Raw genomic sequence first — 20,829 nt, 5'->3', positions numbered from 1 at the left:
TCCGACATCTGCGCAATGTTTTTCTTGTCCTTGCTCAAATGTGGCATTTAAAAACCTACAAGCTGCTCGTCTCGCATTTGCTTTCATCACCGTCCCCAAAGGTCTGGATTTCTACTGTGCAGCTCCCTCCATCTCAGCTGTATTGTCTTGATGTTTCCTAAGAATTTAACTTTATACTAGCAGCGAAATGTTAGCATTAAAATAGAAATAGCCAGGGTAAAAATGCAGTTTGCTGGAAGTATATAGCAGGCTCATTTTTTTTCTGTAAAAAGAAGTTGACGCAGCCTTTAGAACTCTTGTGTAAGTAGAAAGCTTTGTAGCCTTTTTCGATTCCTTCACCCCACCCCCACTTAGGGCTATCTGTATCTTGCTTGTCCTGCTTTCTACTCTTAATTAGCACATTCCTTAGATAATATCACCACCTTCACCTCTCAAATATTTTGTTTATATTTTAGGAATCTTGCGTTAAAGAGACGTTATCTGTGCTCCTCTCAGCAGATGCTGCCAGACCTGCTGAGTTTTTCCAGGTATTTTTGTTTTTGTTTTGGATTTCTAGCATCCGCAGTTTTTCGCTTTTAGCTTTTTGCATAGTGACGGAGGAAATGGGGCGACTTATAGTCGAATCACCAAGAGGAAATTAAGGGGCTGAATTGTTGCAGTGCTTAAAAGCCGTAGACTCAAATATAGTTTTGTTTATATTTTAGGAATCTTGCGCGCACACAGACACTTCCTGGTTTCACTGGTTTTCCTTTTAGTGCATGGTTTTTATGTTGTGAATAATATTTCCCTTGCATTGCTCTAGATTAGCTGCAGGTTTTATAAGAACGCTGAGTAGCAGTACTAAAGACACTGAATTCTTAACATTGGGGCATCGCTTGGATCATTGGAAAAAGCCTGGATGTGCTTGGACTGGGTTTTAGATTCTAATAACTATATTTTGAGTCAATTTTAAGTGAGATCCCTGCAGAAAGAAGCTTTTGTAACTCTGGAACAGACCCGAAGAGCAATGTGTACAGTTCTAGAATAAGGGACATGTATTGTAATTAACTTGTTTGGGGTGCTTAATGCTACCAAGTATTCTTTGAGCACTGTGCTTCATGGATGCAGTTAAAGTACTGTACTGAGTGACTTATCAAAGTAAAATAACTTTTTAATAATTAAACTGGCATATACAAAAAGTAGAATACTTTTGTAGTTGAAATGATAAGTTGGATCTACTGTATAGCATTTTTGGGTGCTTCCCAGTTCTGTAGCTGCCCAAACAAACTGGTGAACACTTCATGCTTGTATTCTTGGGCATGGAAAAATGGATCCTGGGCATATGTACAAGTTGAGTTCACCAGATCTAGATGGAGACCCCACCACCCTTAGAGGAGTTTCCCTAATCTAACATCAAGAAGCACTGAGTGCAACCTAAGGGTTTGTAAGCACTACAAAGGAGTTTCAGCATTTGGAGTGGCTGGTAGAGGATTCTAGGAAAAGAGTCTGAAGTATGTGGGGGTTGCTGTGATCTGGTGGTTTTTGGGATGGGTACACTCATCTTGGGGCCTTGTCCTATTTAAAACTACTGGGCCCAACCTCCTCCTTTCCCAGATTCAGCTGTCTTCAGGCATCTCCATGTGCACTCCCTGTCATTGTCTGTCTTAGCATTCCTTCCTTATACCATTTAATATTAAACATTCTGTTAAAGTTACTGGATGATAAATAACAAGGCACAGTTTGCAGTTTCTTGCTATGTGTTCCTGATTTGAGCCAGGAGTGGAGAAACAAAAGTTTTATCAAAAGGTGTGCTGTGTCTTTTATTCTTTCTAAGGAAGTGGGTGTTGGTGGCAAAGCCAGCATTTGTTGCCAATCCCTCATTTCTCTTGAACTGAGTAGCTTACTAGGCCATTTTGGAGGAGAATTAAGTTCAACCATGTTGTGGGTCTGGAGTCTCTCAGGCCTGACCAAGAAAAGACAATAGATTTCCTTCCCTAAAGGGCATAGTGAACCAGATGGGATTTTCTGACAATGAGACTAGTTTCAGGTCACTTTAATTGAAACTAGCTTTCAATTCCAGACTTTATAAATTAAATTTAAACTTAATCAGCTGTCATGATGGGATTTTAACACCTGTCCCAGAGCATTAACCCAGGCCTCTGGAATGCTAGTCCAGTGACATTTATCACCACACCACTATTTCCCCATGAGTGAGTTTGCCAAGTGAATGCAATCTCAATAAGTTTCCATAAGCTTTATTTAATGCAGTTTTTTAAAGCAAATTTTGTCATTCATTCCCCTCTGAATATTATCTCTATCTGTGTTCAGCTGTTTACATTCTTTTTGCATATTTGTTAAAGCAAAAGGGCACAAAGTGGTGAATTTCAAATACTCATAAATGGAAAAGATTATTATACTATAGGACTCAATTAACTCAAATGGTTTAAAGTGGCTCAGTCAAATTCCTCCCAGGCTCTGCATGTGGAATTTTGAGTGTAAGGGAACTTAATGAACAATAAATCACAGTTGTAGCCAAGAGAGGAGTTCCAGGCTCCCTCTCTTGGGAAAATGACAGTATTATGTGAAGATAAGTTTTTAATGATTTGTTTTAGGGCAAATTATTTAATTGTTGTATGTATTTGAGTTATTTACATAACCGCATAGTGTCTCTAGCTGTCACCTTGTTTTCTGATTTTACGATGAAAAATTTTGCTTTTGCAATAGTAACTTGTTCAAAATTTGAATTAGTTGCTTTTCTGTGGGATTGTACCTAGTCTGATTCAGATGATCCAAAGTTGCTGCTTGTTTGTTTTTTCTTTCTATGGAAATACTAAATATCTAGTGGCCAGATTAGCTTTTTTATTCAAGATTTTTATATAGATGGACTACATTGAAGATAGCATGGTTGCAAATTGAGAGTTGGAAAGCATAACTAGGTGAAGCATATAGGATCAGTTCTTGGCTTTTCTCAGTCATCTTTATGAAATTTATGGTTATTTATAGGGAGAATAATTAGGTTTGCAAATGAGACAGTGGGATTAATTTGTTATCTGTTGGGTTGTAATGATTTAACCTGCTCTGCATTTAAAGTAATGCATCTTTGTGGTTGTGCCAACTTATAACGGAGTTCAGTTCTATTGATCATCCCAGGAGTACACTGCTTTAGAGGTAAATCTCTATTTCAGCCCAGGACAGGTTTCACTGCTTTTCTGAATGTAAAGTAATTTGCATAACATTGTAAAACTGTCAATGCCTTACCATCTGGTTACTGCACATTCGGAAATGAACACTTTTTTTTGATCTTTGTTTGATAGGATTCTATGTATTTAACGTGTTGGTTATGAACTTAAATATACCTTTTAATAGACTGATAATGCAGTGACAAATGAATCATGATCTATGTACTATATTGCATCTGCTTAACAATATTTTCTTCCAACAACATGGAAGTATTTGGATATTTAAAAATGCATTATTTGTCCTACTACTGATTAACAGTCTTCAGAATGTTGCATGTTTAAAGTACACTTTGCCACAGCACTGAAATTGTCCTGTTTACATTGTATATGGTTTTTTCTTTCATGGGATGTGGGCAGTGCTGGCAATGCCAGCATTTGTTGTCCACTCCTAAGTGCTTTTGAACAATGGCTTGCTAGGCCATTTCAGCAGGCAGTTGAGAGTCAGCAATATTGTGGTCAGTCTGGAGTCACATATAGGCCAGACCAGGTAAGGATGGCAGATTTCCTTCCCAAAAAGACATTAGTGAACCAGTTGGGTTTTTACAATAATCGATAATAGTTGTCATGGTTGCCATTACTGAGATGAGCTTTATATTCCAGATCTATTAACTGAATTTAAATTCCACCAGCTGCCATGATGGGATTTGAATCCACAGTTCCAGAGCATTAACCTGGGCTTCTGGATTACTAGTCCAGTGATATTACCACTATGCCACCATCTTCCCCCATAGTAATAGAAATAGTAATGATGAAACAGTGTGTTAGCTTGTAAAGCATTGAGCAAGAGGGAGGCCCTTTGGCCTGTTCATAGGCCAATTATTGTGTCACCTTGCAGATTACATTTGATTGTGTAGGCAGATATATATTTAACAGTGCAAGAGCAAAATACTTTGAATACAGTACTGGACATCTGAAGTAAAAACAAGTGCCAGACCTGTTGACTATTGAATTTTCTGTTATTATAATTTTACCAGTTCATTTGCTGTGTAGTAGTGACTGTAGTTATGTATTGTCTGTCTTTACTCCCCATTCTTGGAAACACAAACAGGAGTAAGGCAGGACTAGATAATTAAAGGTGCTTGCATTTATCTCACATTTATCTAGCACCCTTTTAATGTGGCAGAACATCTAAAGGCACTTCACTGCATGGATTTATCAAACACAACTTTACACTTAGCAACAAAATTGTATAGTAGGATAGGTGACCAAAGGCTTTATCAAAGAAGTAGGTTTTAGTGGTTGCTTTTAAGCAAGTGAGGCGGAGCAGTTTATGGAGAGAATCCAGGAGCTTGGGGCTTAGACTGCTGAAAGACACTGCTGCCAATGTTGGGTCAGATGCACAACAAATAAGAATCAGAAGAACACAAATCTTGGAGGGCTGGAGGGAGTTACATTTAAGGGATGAGAGGAATGTTCCAAATTTCCCCCTTCCATTTGACCTGCATTTCAGATTCAATAGCACCTTTCAAAAGGGAATAGTATTTAAAGGAAAAATTTACAGACTTGTGAAGAAAGAACAGAGGAATGGGGCTACTTGGATGGCTTTTTGAAAGAGCCAGCAGACACCTGATGGGCAGAAAGGTCTCCTGTGCTGTATGGTTCTGTTTTCACATTCAATATTAAACATCATCAAAGCTGGCATATGTAGTTATAATGGAAATCTGTACGGAAGCATTGGCCCATCAGTATGGTTCAGCAAGTGGCAATATAGCATTTTTCTGATTTCCAGCTTTCACCAGCCATAATTCTAAACTGTTTTGGTCCTGCTGCACCATCTACCTCTAGGTAAGATCATCTGAATATTGTTAAGGTCCCTCAGGCCTCTGGTCCCAGCTCAGACTGCTCATTATCATACCTCTATTAAGACACACTATTCCAGGTGTGGTCTCACCAAGGCCCTGTATAATTGCAGCAAGACATCCCTGCTCCTGTATTCGGAATCCTCTCACTATGAAGGCCAACATACCATTTGCCTCCTTTAATGCCTGTTGCACCTGCATGCTTACTTCAGTAACTAGTGTACGAGGACACCCAGGTCTCATTACACATTCCCTTTCTTAATTTATAGACATTCAGATAATCTGCCTTCCTGTTTTTGCTACCAAAGTGGATAACCTCACATTTATCCACATTATACTGCATTTGCCTACTCACTCAGCTTGTCCAAATCACACTGAAGCACCTCTGCATCCTCCTCACAGCTCACCCTCCCACCCAGCTTTGTCATCTGCAAATTTGGAGATATTACATTTAGTTCCCTCACCTAAATCATTAATATAAATTGTGAATAGTTGGGGTCTCAGCACCGATCCTTGCGGTATCCCACTAGTCACTGCCTGCCATTTGAAAAAAGACCCGTTTATTCCTACTCTTTGTTTCCTGTCTGCCAACCAGTTTTCTATCCATCTCAATACACTACCCCCAATCCCATGCGCTTTAATTTTACACGCTAATCTCTTATGTGGGACTTTGTCGAAAGCCTTCAGAAAGTCCAAATAAACCACATCCACTGGCTCCCCTCATCAACTCTATCAGTTACATTCTTGAAAAATTCCAATAGATTTGTCAAGCATGACTTCCCTTTCGTAAATCCATGTTGACTCTGTCCGATTCTGCCACTGTTTTTGTGTCTCTTGAATTTCTACTTTTTTCTTTGCAAAAATATACTTAAAATAACTAAGAACATTACAAAACATTGCACTTTCTGTAATGACCATTTTGAAATGACATTCAGATTTTCTACATAAATCATGTTGTACTCAGGTGCTTCAATTCAATTGACACATGCAATATTTGTATACATTCAATATGAGTCATACAGCTTGAGGGTTCTATACTTTGTCCAGCCCCTTGGTGTACTACGGCTGAAAGGCCTTAGAGCAACAATTCCCCATTGTGCCTCAGTGGCAGCTGCCCCAAACTTTAGTGCATCCCTCAGCACGTGGTCCTGGACCTTGGTCATGGGCAACTCTTTGCACTGGAAGACCAGCTAGTTTTGTGTAGACTAAAGAGCTCATTTCTGAATATGCAGTGACCAGATGGTGAGGCATTGACTGTTTTACAATGTTACAATGTTTCAGAGTTGATGATCCTCCAGCTGCAGTTGATGTTTGTCTGTGTCCCCCTGGGAACAGCCATAAGTAGAAAGTCCTGCATCACAGAACCGCTCAGGATGAATCTCGACAAAAAACCTTCTTTGCAAAGACCCTTTCCAGAAGAAGGTGAACTATGGTCTCTTCCCCACCACAGTCACCTCAACGGCAATGTACAGTGGAGGTGAGACTCTGGGTATGTAGGAAGGATACTGCCTGATGAACCTGAACTTCTGCTTTCAGTCCCTGTCTAGGTTTCAACTTCTGTTACAACAGGATGAGAAGAAGTAAGTTGGCTCCTCTTCTATTCAGCCTCCTGAGTTGGTCGCAACAATTTTTGTTTTAAATGTTTTCCCTGTAAATGCCTTTTCCAATCCAAATGTATTTTTGTTAATAAGGAGCCAATCAAACCAGGCTTTCTTGAGGAAAAAGGTCAAGTTTATCAGTTACTTAAACATGAGTTAAAAATAATAAAGACATAACACCACGCACATCTTTGCGGGCATAGATTGTATAACATTGTGGCTGTTTGAAGTTCATTGGTTTCCTGTAGAAATCTGGAGCTGACTCTGTTAATGCCTGCACTTCATGAAGACATCCTTTTTAGCTTCAGTGAGAGAGGTCCTGCTCTTTTCCAAGTGTTTTAGATGACTCTCATGTTTTTTTCTCCTGCTTGTTCTTTCTCTTCTGCTTAGTAGAACTGTTTAACTTTAACTCCTGTCTGAATTCCATTCATTGTAAACCAATTAACCCCAGTTTTTTATCTTTGCATCTCAAACTTTTGGCACATTTTAATATATAAATCAACAGGTGATAGGGGTAATGTCATCCTCCATGGGGGTTTTGAATGTGAGTGTCTGATCAAAATCCAGCACTTCGTATCTTTTAATACCTTTCAAAAATGTCCGTTTGAAGTGGACCTTGGCACTCCTTAGATGTGAAATTCCATGTAGCAGGTCTGCAGTGCAATTCTTAGAAACTTACCAGAAAATTAGTCATGTTTACAGTATCAGTCATCATGTGACTTGTGGTAGCCATTTTGTTCAGTTTGTTTTCAGGTCGTCTTTAAACAGTTCAATATGTCTGTAATTAGTTGCTGAAGTTCTAGGTAGCTCTGTCAGTTTCCCATCACCGTGACACTTCAGGCCTTTGTTCTTGCTACGTCATGATCCTGCCCAAGTAAGGGATTCTGGCCTTGTAACACTCTCTGCTGATGGATGTCAAAATTGGGGGAGTATCAAGTGACACAGTGACTTGCACTCTTGCATCTGTGTCAGAAAGGTGTGGATTCAAGTCACACTTGAGCACAAAATCTAGGCTGTCACTCCAACACAATATTGAACAAGTGTTGCATTGTTGGTGATTTCACCTTTAGGATGAGATGTGAAATTGAGGTTCTAACTGCCTTGTGGATGTAAAAGATCCTATGGCATTTCTAAGAAGAATTTGGGAGTATCACATGTGTCCTGGGTAATATTTATCCCTCAATCAGCTCTTAAAATCCGATTTATCTTATCATTATCACATTGCTGTGTGCAATTTAGTTGCTGTGTTTCCTACCTTACTGTAGTAACTACACTTTGTTTTCTTGAAAACATTAATTAGGGATTTCTTATTTTCCCCTGCTGTAGGTTTTGGTGGCTGTCTTGACATTGTTGCAGATGGAGTTGCTTTGTTAAAGAAAGCTGGCATCAAACCAAGCAAGAATCCTGTCCATCATAATTTCATTACATCAGAGGAACAGTTGGCTGAAAGCTTTGCATACTTCTTTCCTCCTGGAGCTGCATCTGAGTAAGGCATTAGCATGAATGAACCTTAGCATATTGAGCATTGATAGCTTCAGTTGTTGGTGATGCTTTATGGCCTGTGGAAAGTGTAGAATGTGGTGACCACACAACTTCAGAGAGCGTTATAATCATATATGCATTTAAAACCAGTTTTAAAGAAATTGCTGTTTTTGTTTTCTGAATCTGTTGGTATATCAGCAATTGTCATGCAAGTTTGGGTTTTAATTGTTTATTTTTCTGGACCAAATCATCATTCAGTCAGATTATTATAACAGTAATTGTAATATTCAACAACAATAGAATAGTCACTTAAATTATTTTTGCAAACTGCTGAGTTGGCGTGCAGAGCACAGGGAATTCTTTGTTGCACGTTACTCTAAAAATTTGGGTGCCTTGAGATGACATGGTTTGGCTGAGAAATAAAATACTTTTCCTTTTGTGCATTTATTTTGCTATAGCTAACCAAGAACATGTTTACACTGGTGCCGTACTGTAAATGCATCCTTAACTGTTCATCATCCTAGCTTAAAGAAGTTACAAGGATGGCCGGTGTACACGGTGAAGAAATATTTATATTGGCACATTAATGTTCTTCAGAGTTTGGGTTAATATCCTGTTAGGGAGGTTAGAGTTCATGCTGCATCTGGCCTTGAATTGAGAATGCTGACAAGTGCCACTTGGTGCAAATAGTTTTTTAAAAAACTTTCTCTGCACTAGCATCTCCTTGATGAACACAGCATTTTCCCTAACCTCTTCATTTTCCATAAAAAGGTGACCTAAATATTAACTTTAGATAGGCATCATTCCTTTTGTAACTAGAAAATTGATTATATAGCCTGAATAGTAGAAAAAATGATTTAATAAAAGCTATATTTGCTGAATTTTGATATTCTGGGTAGTCATTTGAGCCCTGGCTGTATTTTTTCCTTCCTGAGGTTTAAGTCCATTTACAATGTGTCCAGCATCATTGCCTGAGATTAGCTAACTTGCTGTAGACCAGTGATCGATTGGGCCTCGACCCTCCTTATCTGTATATGTCAGTTCTGCATCGTGGAATGCATTTTTCTAAAACTATGAAATGCACCTAGGTTATATATTTTCCATAAAGTTAAGGATGGAAAAGACTATAGCTCAAATTACTGGTCCCCAAAAACTAATTGTTCAATCGCTCAACCATTTAATGATCTTTCTAATTCTCATTAATTGTTCACGCCAGCTGCCTTCCTGAGCAGTATTTTCCATATATTCATGACAATCTAATTAGTTTGTTAAATTAAAACTGAATACTCTTTCCTTCATAAGCTTGAGCTTGTGCACCCTGATTACATAATTTGTGGGTATATGTATATATTACACACACAATTGGGAGTCAATTGACCTTATTTTGAATAATGTCCTTCGAGCCTTTAATGTTTACTCATAGTTCAGATGCCTTTTTCAAGGTTTCTCTTTGGTTGCCTTTTCTGCATTACATCCATTGCCTTTTTTAGCATGGCAGTGAAAATCGGTCACATTATTCAAATGTATGGCTGTTTGAGTTCTTTGTACACTTTTAGAATTTGCACTTTGTCCCCTCCTTATGCCTCTAGCGAACTTTGAATTTGTCCATGTGTCATTTCCTACTCAATACACCTTGCCAACTGATCCAAAACTGTTTTGTTTGGTTTTCCTGTTGCTGTCTGTAAATTTAAAGCTTTGTTCTATTTCCAGCTCCAATTACATGTATGCACATACGTGCTGATCCTCTGGCAAATCACTAGTGACCACTTTCCATGTTAGTGCAGTTCCATTCATAACCAATCATTTTTTTTCAAAAAAAACTTCCTTTTAATTGCACCTGTGGCCTAATTACTTCCAAAAGCAAGGCTTTTGATAACATGCTGCATCTAAATGTAACCCATCAGAATTTTCTTTGTTAACAACAAAACATATATTTATATAGCACCTTTTTTAAGGTAATAAAATGTCCTCGGGTGCTTCACAGGAGCATTTACAAAGCAAAATTTGACACTGAGCTATCCATGGTACTATTGAAGTAGATAGCCAAAACTTTGGTCAGAGGTAGATTTAAAGGAGGAATGAGAACAGAGATATAGGAAGGGAATTCCAGAGTTTAGGGCCCAGGCAGCTGAAGGCACGGCTGCCAATGGTGGAGCAATTAAAATTGGGGATGCCCAAGAAGCCAAAGTTAGATTACGTCTGATATCTTGGAGGGTTGTGGGGCTGGGCAGATTAGAGATAGGAACTGGGGGATAAACCAGGATGAGAATTTAAATATTGATAAACTGTTTGACCTGGAGTCTGTATATCAGAAAGCATTGGTGAATGGAGGAAGAGTTTGGATGACATCACGTTTAAAGAGGGTAGAATGTGGGAGACTGGCAAGGAATGGATAGGAATAGTCAAGTTTAGAGGTGACAAAGACATGGTGAGAGTTTCAGCAGCAGATGAAGTGCAACAAGGGCAGAGTTGGGTGATGTTAAGGAGGTTGAAATAGGTGTTCAGTGTTAATGTGGATATGTAGGATTTTGTTGGTAGCTCGGGAATGAAGTTTGTAGCAAGAACCAAAGACAATGGCTTTAGTCTTTTCAATGTTTAGGCGGAGGAAATTTATACTCATCCAATACTGGATGTCGCACAAGCAGTCTGATGATAACAGCTGTTGAGAAGTGGTGGTGAGGTAGAGCTGGCATTAACATACATGTGAAAATTAACACTTTTGGATGATGTTACCAAGATGAAGCTTGTAAATGGGAAGAATTGAATTTATTTAAGGCTTTTCACAACTGCTGGATGTCTGTTTGTTTTACACCCAGTGAAATACTTTGTAGTCATGGTTGTAATGGAGAAAATACAGTAGTCAATTTGCAGACAGTAAACTCCTACAAATATCAATGTGATGATGACCAGGTAATCTGTTTTTTGCGATGTTGAACGATAGCTAGGATCTCAAGGGAAAACTTCACTTCAAAATAGTGCCATGGGATCTTTTACATCCATCTGAAAAGGCAAGCAGGGCCTCAATTTAATATTTCATCCAAAAGACAGCCCCTCCAGCAATGTAGCACTCCCTCAGTATTGCAGTGTTAGCCTTGATTTTTGTGCACATTGGACTTGAACCTGGAGCCTTCTGACTCAGGTGGGTGTATTGCCAACCAAGCCACAACTGGCACAGGGAAATAGGAAAGCAAGGCTAGGTCCTTGGGGGCCACCAGAGGTAACAAAATGAGAGTGGGATGAGAAGCCATTGCAAGTGAATCTATGTTTACAGACAAGATTGGAACCAAGAAAAGTGTAGGTCCACTCAGTGGGAATGACAGTGGAAAGGTGTTGAAGGAAGATGGGGTGGCTGACTTGTCGAAGGTTGCATACAAATTGAGAAGGACAAGGAAGGATAATTTACCTTTGTCACAGTTAATTAGGACATCATTTGTGACTTTAAACCAGAACTGCTCTGATCATTGGTGGGGTGGCAACCGTGATGGAAGGGATTCAAATGTGGGGTTCTGGAAAAGAAGGGCATGGATTTGGGAGGTGACAACATAATCAAAGTCTATGGAGAGGAAAGCAGGTTGGACATGGGGAGTAAAGTGCAAGGAAGGTGAAGCCAATGGAAGCCTTTTTCAGGGGAGGGGTAATGATGGCTGATTTACAGGGAAGAAGGGCAGTACTTGATGAGAATTGGATAAGGACCAGGAAGGAAAGTTGGGTGGTCAGCAGATTAGTAGGAATAGTGTCAAATAAGCTCAGAGGACATGAAGGGAGATGGGAGAGAAACTAGAAAAAAAAATGTCAATTCAGGGCTAGGGCAGCGAGGAACTTTTGAGAAAGTTTGGCCCAATGGGCTGGTGGAATGGAGGGAAGTGGCAGAGGCATCTGATTGGCCTCAATCTTAGTGACAAAAGTTAGTTTATGCTGTTGCACTTAATATTAGATTATGGTGGAGAAGAGAGTTTAAAGAAAATTCTTTGTAGTAGAGAAAAGAAGCCAAGAGGTTATCACTGGATTTCAGGATGATCTGGGAATAGTGAGCAAATGAGAGCAGAACCTCGCAGTACTGCTAGAACTGGCAGTGTATGGTCAAACCAGTTGCCTGACTTCTCCATTCAAGTCAGTGTTAGTAGGACATGAGGGAGTGGTCAGGAGAGCCGTACTGGGAAAACTGCCAAGCTGAGAGACTAATGGTTTTGTTGGGGACTAGGGCATCAAAGGTGTAGGTAAGATTGCACTTGGTTCTCCATCTACTGATTTTTTTTTTTTGCCAAAAGCTAATCGATTGGGATTTTGAAAGTGTAGTTTCCAGTTGGATGTAGTTTATTTCTCCCGGGGTGGACACAGGAGGTAGTTTGTAAGGGGGAAATGTGGATGGAGAGTGATACAAGGAAGTGATTAGGAAAGACCTAATCTGTGATTTGATGTGATGGAAGTAGCGAGGTCAAGGGGGTGGCTGAGAGTGAGTTGGAGTTAACATGGCAGAGATTAAGGCAGGGTAAAAGGGAAGTGCAGTCAGAGGAGGGAGAGAATGTGCATGATAAGTTGAGATGGAGGTTGAAGTCAGAGGATGAGAAGCTGTTTGGTGTAGAGGCTGAGGGATGAAAGCAATAAAGATGAGAGAATTTTTATCGCACTTTTGGTGTTGGAGAACAAAGATTTTAAATGAGTTAGAAGGGGTGGAACAAGCTGAAATCTTCAAAGAAGGGAAAAGTGCCATTGGAGTTGGGTCAGGCCAAGATGTGATTTGGTGATAAGAGCCACATTGTTGTCATGACAGTTTAGGCTGAGGAATATATATATAGTATATATAGTCAGGCAGAAAGACTTTATTTAGTGGGAAGGCTTTCTGTCAAGGCTATGATGCAGGTGCAATGATCCACAGTAAGTTCATGGATGGCAAGAGCCTTGTTTATAATTGAACAGACATTCTTGGATATGTAGAAAGGGTGGTGAGATCCCCTGGCAGATTTGACAGGGTCAGCAATGGGAAGGGTGAATTGTGTGGGAAGGAAATTGGCAAGATTAATTCTAGAGTACAAGCTGGATGGTAATTTTGTTTGATAGTAGAATGGGTAGTTGGAGTTGCTGCTTCAAAATAAGACTGTTCCAAGAGCCTAGAGGAACCCATTGGAGGATGCCAAGGGAGAAACAGAAGTAAGTTATAGGTTTATCTAAGATGCCATCCTGCTTTTAATGGCAGCAGGAGAGCTGGAAGTCCAAGTATCATTGGGAATTGGAATGGTACACTACCTGATGGGGAGAAGTGAAAAGAGGCATGGCAATTGAAGGAAAGGATCTAGGAGGAATAACAGAGTTTTAAAAAAAAAAACTGGAAATAGAAGTGATGGAGTTGTCTGGAGTGGTAGCCACAATGCGTCAGCAAATGGATATGGAAACTCAAGCCATATAGACTTGGTTATCTAATAATTATTGGGGTACAATTTTTAAAAAAAAACTGATAATAAATGAGACAATATTAGGGGGCTTAGAGGTCCAATACTACAGGATTTTGGTGAGACTGCATCTGGAGTAGTGTGTGCAGTTTTGGTCTCCACATTTTAAGAAGGATATACTGGCATTGCAGGCAGTACAGTAAAGGTTCATTAAATTGATCCCTGGGATGATGGGGCTGGCCTGTGATGAGAGGCTGAGTAAATTGGGTTTGTATTCTCTGGAGTTTAGAAGAATGAGAGGTGATCTAATTGAAATTACAAAATTCTGAAGAATCTTGCTAGGGTGGAAGCTGAGAGATTGTTTCCGTTGGTTGGGCAATCTAAAACACGGGCATTGAGAATCAAGGGGTATGGGGAGTGGATGGAAAATGTTATTTTATTCGTTCATGGGATGCAGGCATCACTGGCTTGATCATCATTTATTGCCCTTGAGAAGGTGGTGGTGAGTTGCCTTCTTGAACCTCTGCAATCCCTGTGCTGTAGGTACACCCATAGTGCTGTTAGGAAGGGAGTTCCAGGATCTTGACCCAGTGACTGAAGGAATGGCAATATATTTCCAAGTCAGGATGGTGAGTGGCTTGGAGAGGAACTTCCAGGTGGTGGTGTTCCCATATGCCTGCTGCTCTTTTCCTTCTAGATGGTAGTGGTCATGGGTTTGGTTGGTGCTGTAGGAGAAGGCTTGGTGAGTTCTTGCAGTGCATCTTGTAGATGGTACACACTGCTGCCACCTTGCACTGGTGGTATAGGGAGTGATTGTGGATGGGCTGCAGTCGTCATTTGGAGATGGATTTAACAAGTGACATCAGAGTTATTTGAGGGTAGGGTATCAGGAAATACAGAAGTTTAATTTTGTGTGGATATGAAGATCCAGGAGGTTTATAGAATTGGTTGCAGGGCAGAAAGGTGATGAAGTTGGAGGTCACCCATACAATGTAGTGGTGCTTGGGGTTTGTACTTTGACCCAAGGAACAGACTGAAGCCAAAATAAAACAGTATAACCAATGGCCAAACACTGGCACAGCAAGAGATAGAAGTCACAGTATTGGGAGGGTTGTAGACTAATTTTTGGTATCTGCTACTGTCAGGCTCCCTTGCATAAAATCTGTTCAGACTTGGTGACTTGCCTTATTTTAACTTAACCCATCAGCCTTAACTGAAATTTATATTTCTTCTGCTATTTCTTCCATACTTTAAGAAAATTCAGATGGGTTATTAAGCTTTATAAATAAAGACATAGAGCTGAAAGCTAAAGATGGGATGCTATAGCAGTATGTAGGTGGTAGTTTTGAGTAATATTTTGGGCATCTTCCTTATTGTACCATATCCCATTCAAGCATTGTCTGTGTTCACTGACCTATATTGGTTCCTGATTAAGCAATATCTTGGTTTTAAAATTCTCATCCTTGTTTTGAAACCCCTCCATGGCCTCACCCCTTTCTATCTCTAATCTCTTCTGGCCCTATATCCCTCCAACATCTGCACTGTTACGATTCTGACCTCTTGTGCGTTTTCAATTTTAATTGTTTTACCATTGCTGGTCATGGCTTTTAGCTGCTGAGGTCCTAAGCTCTTGAATTCCCTCTTTAAACTTCTCTACCTCTTTCCATTGTCCAGTCATTTTGCACCGGCTCTCCAAATGAGCATTATAACTTGGTGCCATTCCCTTGCCTTTTCCCCATAGCCCTGTACATTGTTTGTTTCTATTTACATAATCATCTGATGGCCTCTTCAATGCCTCGATTGAACCTGCCCCTACCACACTCCCAGGCAGTGCATTCCAGAGTCGAACCACTCCTTGTGTGGAAAAGCTTTTTTTCAGTATCACATTTGCTTGTTTTGCAAATCACTTCAAATCTGTGCCCTCTCGTTCTCGATCCTTTTATGAGCCGTAACAGTTTCTCCCTAGCTACTCTATCAGCCTCCTCATGATTTTTTTATTCATTCACAGGAGATGGGCTTTGCGGCTGGGCCAGGATTTATTGCCCATCCCTAGTTGCCTTTGAGAAGGTGGTGGTGAGCTGCCTTCTTGAACCGCTGAGTCCATGTAGTGTAGGTACACCCACAGTGTTATTAGGAAAGGAGTTCCAGGATTTTGATCCAGAAACAGTGAAGGAGCAGCAATATATTTCCAAGTCAGATTGGTCACTGACTTGGAGGGGAACTTTCAAGTGGTGGTGTTCCCATCTATCTGCTTCCCTTGTTCTTCTAGATGGTAGTGGTCATGGGTTTGCAAGGTGCTGTCGAAGGAGCCTTGGTGAATTTCTGGATTCACCTGAATAGGGATGCAGTACATTTTGTAGATGGTACACACTGCTGCTCTTATGTGTTGGTGGTGGAGGGAGTGAACGTTTGCGCATGTGGGGCCAATCAAGCGGACTGCTTTGTCATGGACGGTGTCAAGCTTCCTGAGTGTTGTGGGAGCTGCACTCATCCAGGCAAGTGGGGAATATTCCGTCACACTCCTGACTTAGTCCTTGTAGATGGTGGACAGGCTTTGTGGAGTCAGGAGGTGAGTTAATATTCGCATGATTCCCAGCCTCCGACCTGCTCTTGAAGGCACAGTATTTATATGGCTAGTCCAGTTCAGTTCCTGGTCAGTGGCAACCTCCAGGATGTTCATAGTGTAGGGAATTCAGTGATGGTAATGCTGTTAAACATCATAGCACGATGGTTAGATTCTGTCTTGTTAAAGGTGCTATATAAATCAAGGTGATTGGTGGGGTTTTTTTTGTCTAAGTATGCTAGCACCATGGAAAGGGTTCAGGTGATATTTGCTTTCATGATATGACATATGTATGGCTTTTGTTATGGGAAGAGATGAGAGAAACTGGGGCTCTTTTCATTAAAACAAGAAAAAAAACTGAAGATTTGATGGAGGTATTCAAAATTGTGAATGGTTTGTGAACTGGGGCAGCACTATTTCCACAGTTTGAGCTGCTAACTAGAGAACAAATTTATGGCCAGCAAATGAATAAAGGGTGTAGTCATGAGAACATTTATGTAAAGCGCGAGATCATGATGTTCCCTACTAGAAATGGAGGGAAGGCATAATGTTAATACTTTTTAAAACAGAAGAGGATAAATATTTTAAAGATCAAGGTATGGGGAACAAGGCTGAATGGATAACTATTTGAGAGGCAGAACAGGTGCAAAGGGCCAAGTAGCAGCCTCCCATCCTATTAAAATCCTATGATCCTATTCTTAAAAAAAATGGCAAAATTGTGTTTTTTTTTCCAGACGTTTTATTTCCAATGAAACACTGTTTCGTGAGTTGGTGAAAGCCACTCAGGGTCTCCCTCGCGTACGATGGTCATTAGGTGGAAATGCACCAGTCATGGCAAATCGCCTTGCCAAGGAAGGGTGTGAAGTCCTCATGGGAAGTCATCTTACGCCTGACCTTATTGAGGTCCTTCAGGAGCATGTGACTGGTCTGTACCAATAAAGTAATATTTGACTTAAATTCACTTGCATAATCTTGGAAGCACCAGCCTACATGAGTAGCTTGGTATAGCACCTCCAGTTAACAGAACATCCCAAAGTGTCTCACTGATGTAAGAAAATTGTCATGACAAAGTGGATTGTGTAGGAAAGGCTGATTGACAAAATGGGTTTTGAAGTTTTTAAGAATGAGTCAACAAGACATGGAGAGAATTCCCAAAAGACTAAGCTACTAAAGTTTTCTGTCACAAATGGTGTGGTTGAGCAATAGTCAGAAGGGCAATAGTTGAGAGGGGTCATAAGATTGAAGGAGATCTCCAAGATAAGAGTGCAGCTTGACCTTGAGGTTTGTAGACACGAGTGACAATTTTTATTTTAATGGATTGGAATAGGGATCCATTGAAGGAAGGAGTGAGATGTGAGCACATCTTGGTGTAAGGCAAGGCACAAATTGCAGAGTTTTGAACAACATGGAGTTTATGGAGGGCGGGAGGTCAACCAGGAAGGCAGTGAAGTAGTTGAATTTGGTAGTAGCAAACACCGATAAGGATTTTGAGGATGAGGGCCTTTCACTGATCAGAGTCTTCCTTTGATTCATAATGCAGCAAATTTGCAATAATTGGATACCAATGTTTTGATGCAGGGTAACATGTAGGAGAGCAGAATAGAAATTTGAATATAGCAATGAGTGGGAGATGGGGGGGGGGGGGGTGGTGGGGGGTGGGGTGGGGTGGGTGGGGGGGTAGTGCAGGTAAATGAAGCAGAAGAGTTAAAGGAGAATATAACTGATTCAAGGTTTGGGAGCAAATTGACATCATGCAAGGCACTGATTGAATGGTGCATACTTGGCAAGGGCAGGGGAAAAAAAAAATCAGTGGAATTTGATCAACCACTTTGCACCTCCAGTCAGAGATATCAAGTAATTTGGTGGAATATCAGATGCTGCTGGGGTGGTGATCTTATTGGTGCTTTTGGTTGGGGATATAATGATGGAATCACAAGTTGCTAGATGATAAAGATCAAAGTCCATCTAATTGGCTTTCTATCATCTAGTTCACAATTTCATGTATGCTGTTAGAACATACTATACTTCTGAAATAAGGTACATTCAATTGGACTGGAAGAAAATGTGGTAGATGAGTCACTGAGCTGATCTTGCATACCCCCTAGTGACCATTTGTAGCATTTGACCAACCCTGGAAATCAATTTTGTGGTTGGGCATAGAGCAGGGGAAAAAGAGCTCTTAAGAAACTGTTCGTAACTTGCTTGTATGAAGAATACTTGTAAGAATAATAAGTAGGATGAATGTGTTTTTTTTTCTTTGTGCTCAATTGCTATCTTGATACAAAGTATTCCAATGTGGACAAGAACATGCCTTGCATTTGAACTATAATTTGCAAAGGTTTATGAATTACTCCTTTTGAGGTGCTTCAATTTTGTATCAACTTCTTGATTCATACTATTTTTTTAATATAAATCGCTTTCAGAATTGTTTTAATTTAAATTAGTGTTGTTATGTGTTCCTATCCAGTTGATGTAAAGTCATCAATTTGCCCATTATTTTCTTTTTAGAGAAATATAGTGTACCCTGTAATAGTGGATGGGGCATAATGGTTGTGCACTTAGTTTTACTGTAATCAAACCTAGTTTCAGTCTTGTAATTCTAACCTGTTTGTCAGGGAAGAGATTTTTAATATTTAGCAGAATAAGGTACTAGCTTTTCTTGTCTTTTTAATTTTTTTAATCTCCTCTTATATTCATCAGTGACTCCAGGATTATGATAATGATGCCCTCACATCGTGTTCCTTTAAAAATTAATTGCTGTGCCCAGCCTCTTTTAAATTTTTGTGGTCATGCACCTGTTATTTACTACAGAATGAGACCTGCATGGTATCTTTTTGAGGTTGCTGCTTGGCCATGCAGCTTTGAGGGAACATTGTTGTGTGGGAGTGATTGGTGGTATCCCACTCTAATTCCCCTCCCTCCCCCCACCTTCTTTTCCACCTATTGAAATTTCAATCGGTCAATTCCAAAATTTCCAGGTCCTACAAGATCATAAGAAACAAACAAGAGCAGGAGTAGGCCATTTGGGCCATTGAGCCTGCTCCGCAGTTTGATAAGATCATGCCTGATCTGATTGTGGCTTTAACTCCATTTTCTTGCCAGTCCCCCAAAGCTCCCTTGTTGATTTTTTTTAAAAATCTGTCTAAGTTGACCTTGAATATGTTCAATGACCCAGCCTCCATTGCTCTCTGGAGGAGAATTCCCAGGACTAACAACCCTGAGAAGAAATTCTCCCTCATCTTCATCTTAAACAGGCGACCACTTATTTTTAAGTTGTGCCCCCTGTTTTGGATTTCTCCCATGAGAGTAAACATCCTCCCATATATCCTGTCAAGCCCCCTCAGAATCTACGTTCCAATAAGATCACCTTTCATTTTTCTAAATTCCATTGTGTATGGACCCAAACTGCTCAACCTTTCCTCATAAGACAACTCCTTCATTCCTGGAATCAGCCTGGTGAACCTTCTCTTAACTGCTTCTGATGCAAATATATCCCTCAAGTAAGGAGACCAAAGCTGTGCACAGTAATCCAGGTGTGGTGTCACCAATGTAAGATTCCAGGGTTCAGTGCCACAGGTACCTAAATAGGCAGTCAACTAGCCATAAGTAATTTTAAGATGGTTTATTAAGAAACAGCAGTTTGGATATGATGCATTAACTAATTAGACAGGAAAGAGTATACAACCCATGACAGTTGAGAGCCGTTTACTGATTCCAGAGGATGGATGGACAGTTGGCACAGACTATGCTGATCTCAGTAGCTTGTGATAACAGCATTCTGCTCTCTAATCAGTGTTAGGGGGCTCTTCTCTCTGGCTTCCTCCTCCTCATTGTCCATCTTCCATCTGAAGAAGGCAGCTGCATGACGAGCACTGCCACCTCACCAACAATTCCTCCCTCTTTCCTCCCACCAGTATGACATACTTTTTTTACACTGGGTAAGCTACCAATCATCTACCTAACTATTCTGACCAATGGAATGTCCCCTGCCTTGTGTGTCACCCTGCTCGGTTCAGCTTTTTAGTTTACATCTTGCTGAGGGTCATATCCTGGCCCTTTCTAAACACTTGTGTAGATAAGGGAGTGCACAAGATGCCATTCTACCAGTTTAGGTATGTCAACATGGCAGCCTGAACTAAGACTGTTCAGAAGTCAAAGTGTTTAGAAATCCTCTTTCCAGAGAAATCAAGGCTGTTTAGCTAATCCTATAAAATACAGAAAATACCTGCTTATAAAAGACCCCAATTTCTTACACCAATGCCCTGTACAACTGTAGCAATACTTCCCTGCTTTCATACTCCATTGCCCTTGCAATAAAGGCCAACATTCTGTTTCCTTCCTATTTACTTGCTGTACCTGTATACTAACCTTTTGTGATTTCATGTCCTATTGAGCAGCAGTGCAATATGTTGGAATGCCAATGCAGGATTTTAATATATTTATACAATGCTGTAGTTGCAGAAATGGCAGCCTGCAAACTTAATAAGCGATTTTTGAAGTCCCAGGGTTTTGCTGTTGATCGTGCCCTCAAAGTGGGAAGTGGAGTTCAGAAAATCTATGATACCTTTTGCGCTGTTACTACTGATGCTCATGTGTGCTCTGTTCTACATGCAAAGTATGTTTAACAGTTTCATTGTCATCAGTAGCTTAAAATCTTTAACTTGATTGGCATAAACTATATATTTTTTTTAGAGTTGTAATATTGATGTTTTAGTTAATGGCTTTATAATAAAAATAACATATATACTAGATTCTTCAAACAATTATTTTACTTCCTTTCTA

General features: G+C 40.1%; 1 protein-coding gene across 7 annotated transcripts in view; it reads left to right on the top strand.

Moving 5' to 3' along the window:
* Positions 1-20,829, top strand: part of adpgk2 (ADP-dependent glucokinase 2) — a 35,370-nt gene that overhangs the window by 533 nt on the left and 14,008 nt on the right. The window contains exons 2-5 of one of the 7 annotated variants that reach the window (XM_041176474.1): positions 456-527; positions 6,299-6,506; positions 7,942-8,101; positions 16,782-16,972. In XM_041176474.1, the coding sequence (XP_041032408.1) occupies positions 6,482-6,506; positions 7,942-8,101; positions 16,782-16,972 (376 nt within the window). In that variant the 5' untranslated portion in view covers positions 456-527; positions 6,299-6,481. Of the gene's footprint in view, positions 1-455; positions 528-6,298; positions 6,598-7,941; positions 8,102-16,781; positions 16,973-20,829 lie in introns of all 7 variants that reach the window. The other 6 variants (XM_041176492.1, XM_041176503.1, XM_041176482.1 and 3 more) reach the window with 6 other exon arrangements.

The sequence above is a fragment of the Carcharodon carcharias genome, chromosome 2 (assembly GCF_017639515.1).
Source record: "Carcharodon carcharias isolate sCarCar2 chromosome 2, sCarCar2.pri, whole genome shotgun sequence".
NCBI classification, from domain to species: Eukaryota; Metazoa; Chordata; class Chondrichthyes; order Lamniformes; family Lamnidae; genus Carcharodon; species Carcharodon carcharias.
This window is presented reverse-complemented; position numbering and strand designations above follow the sequence as displayed.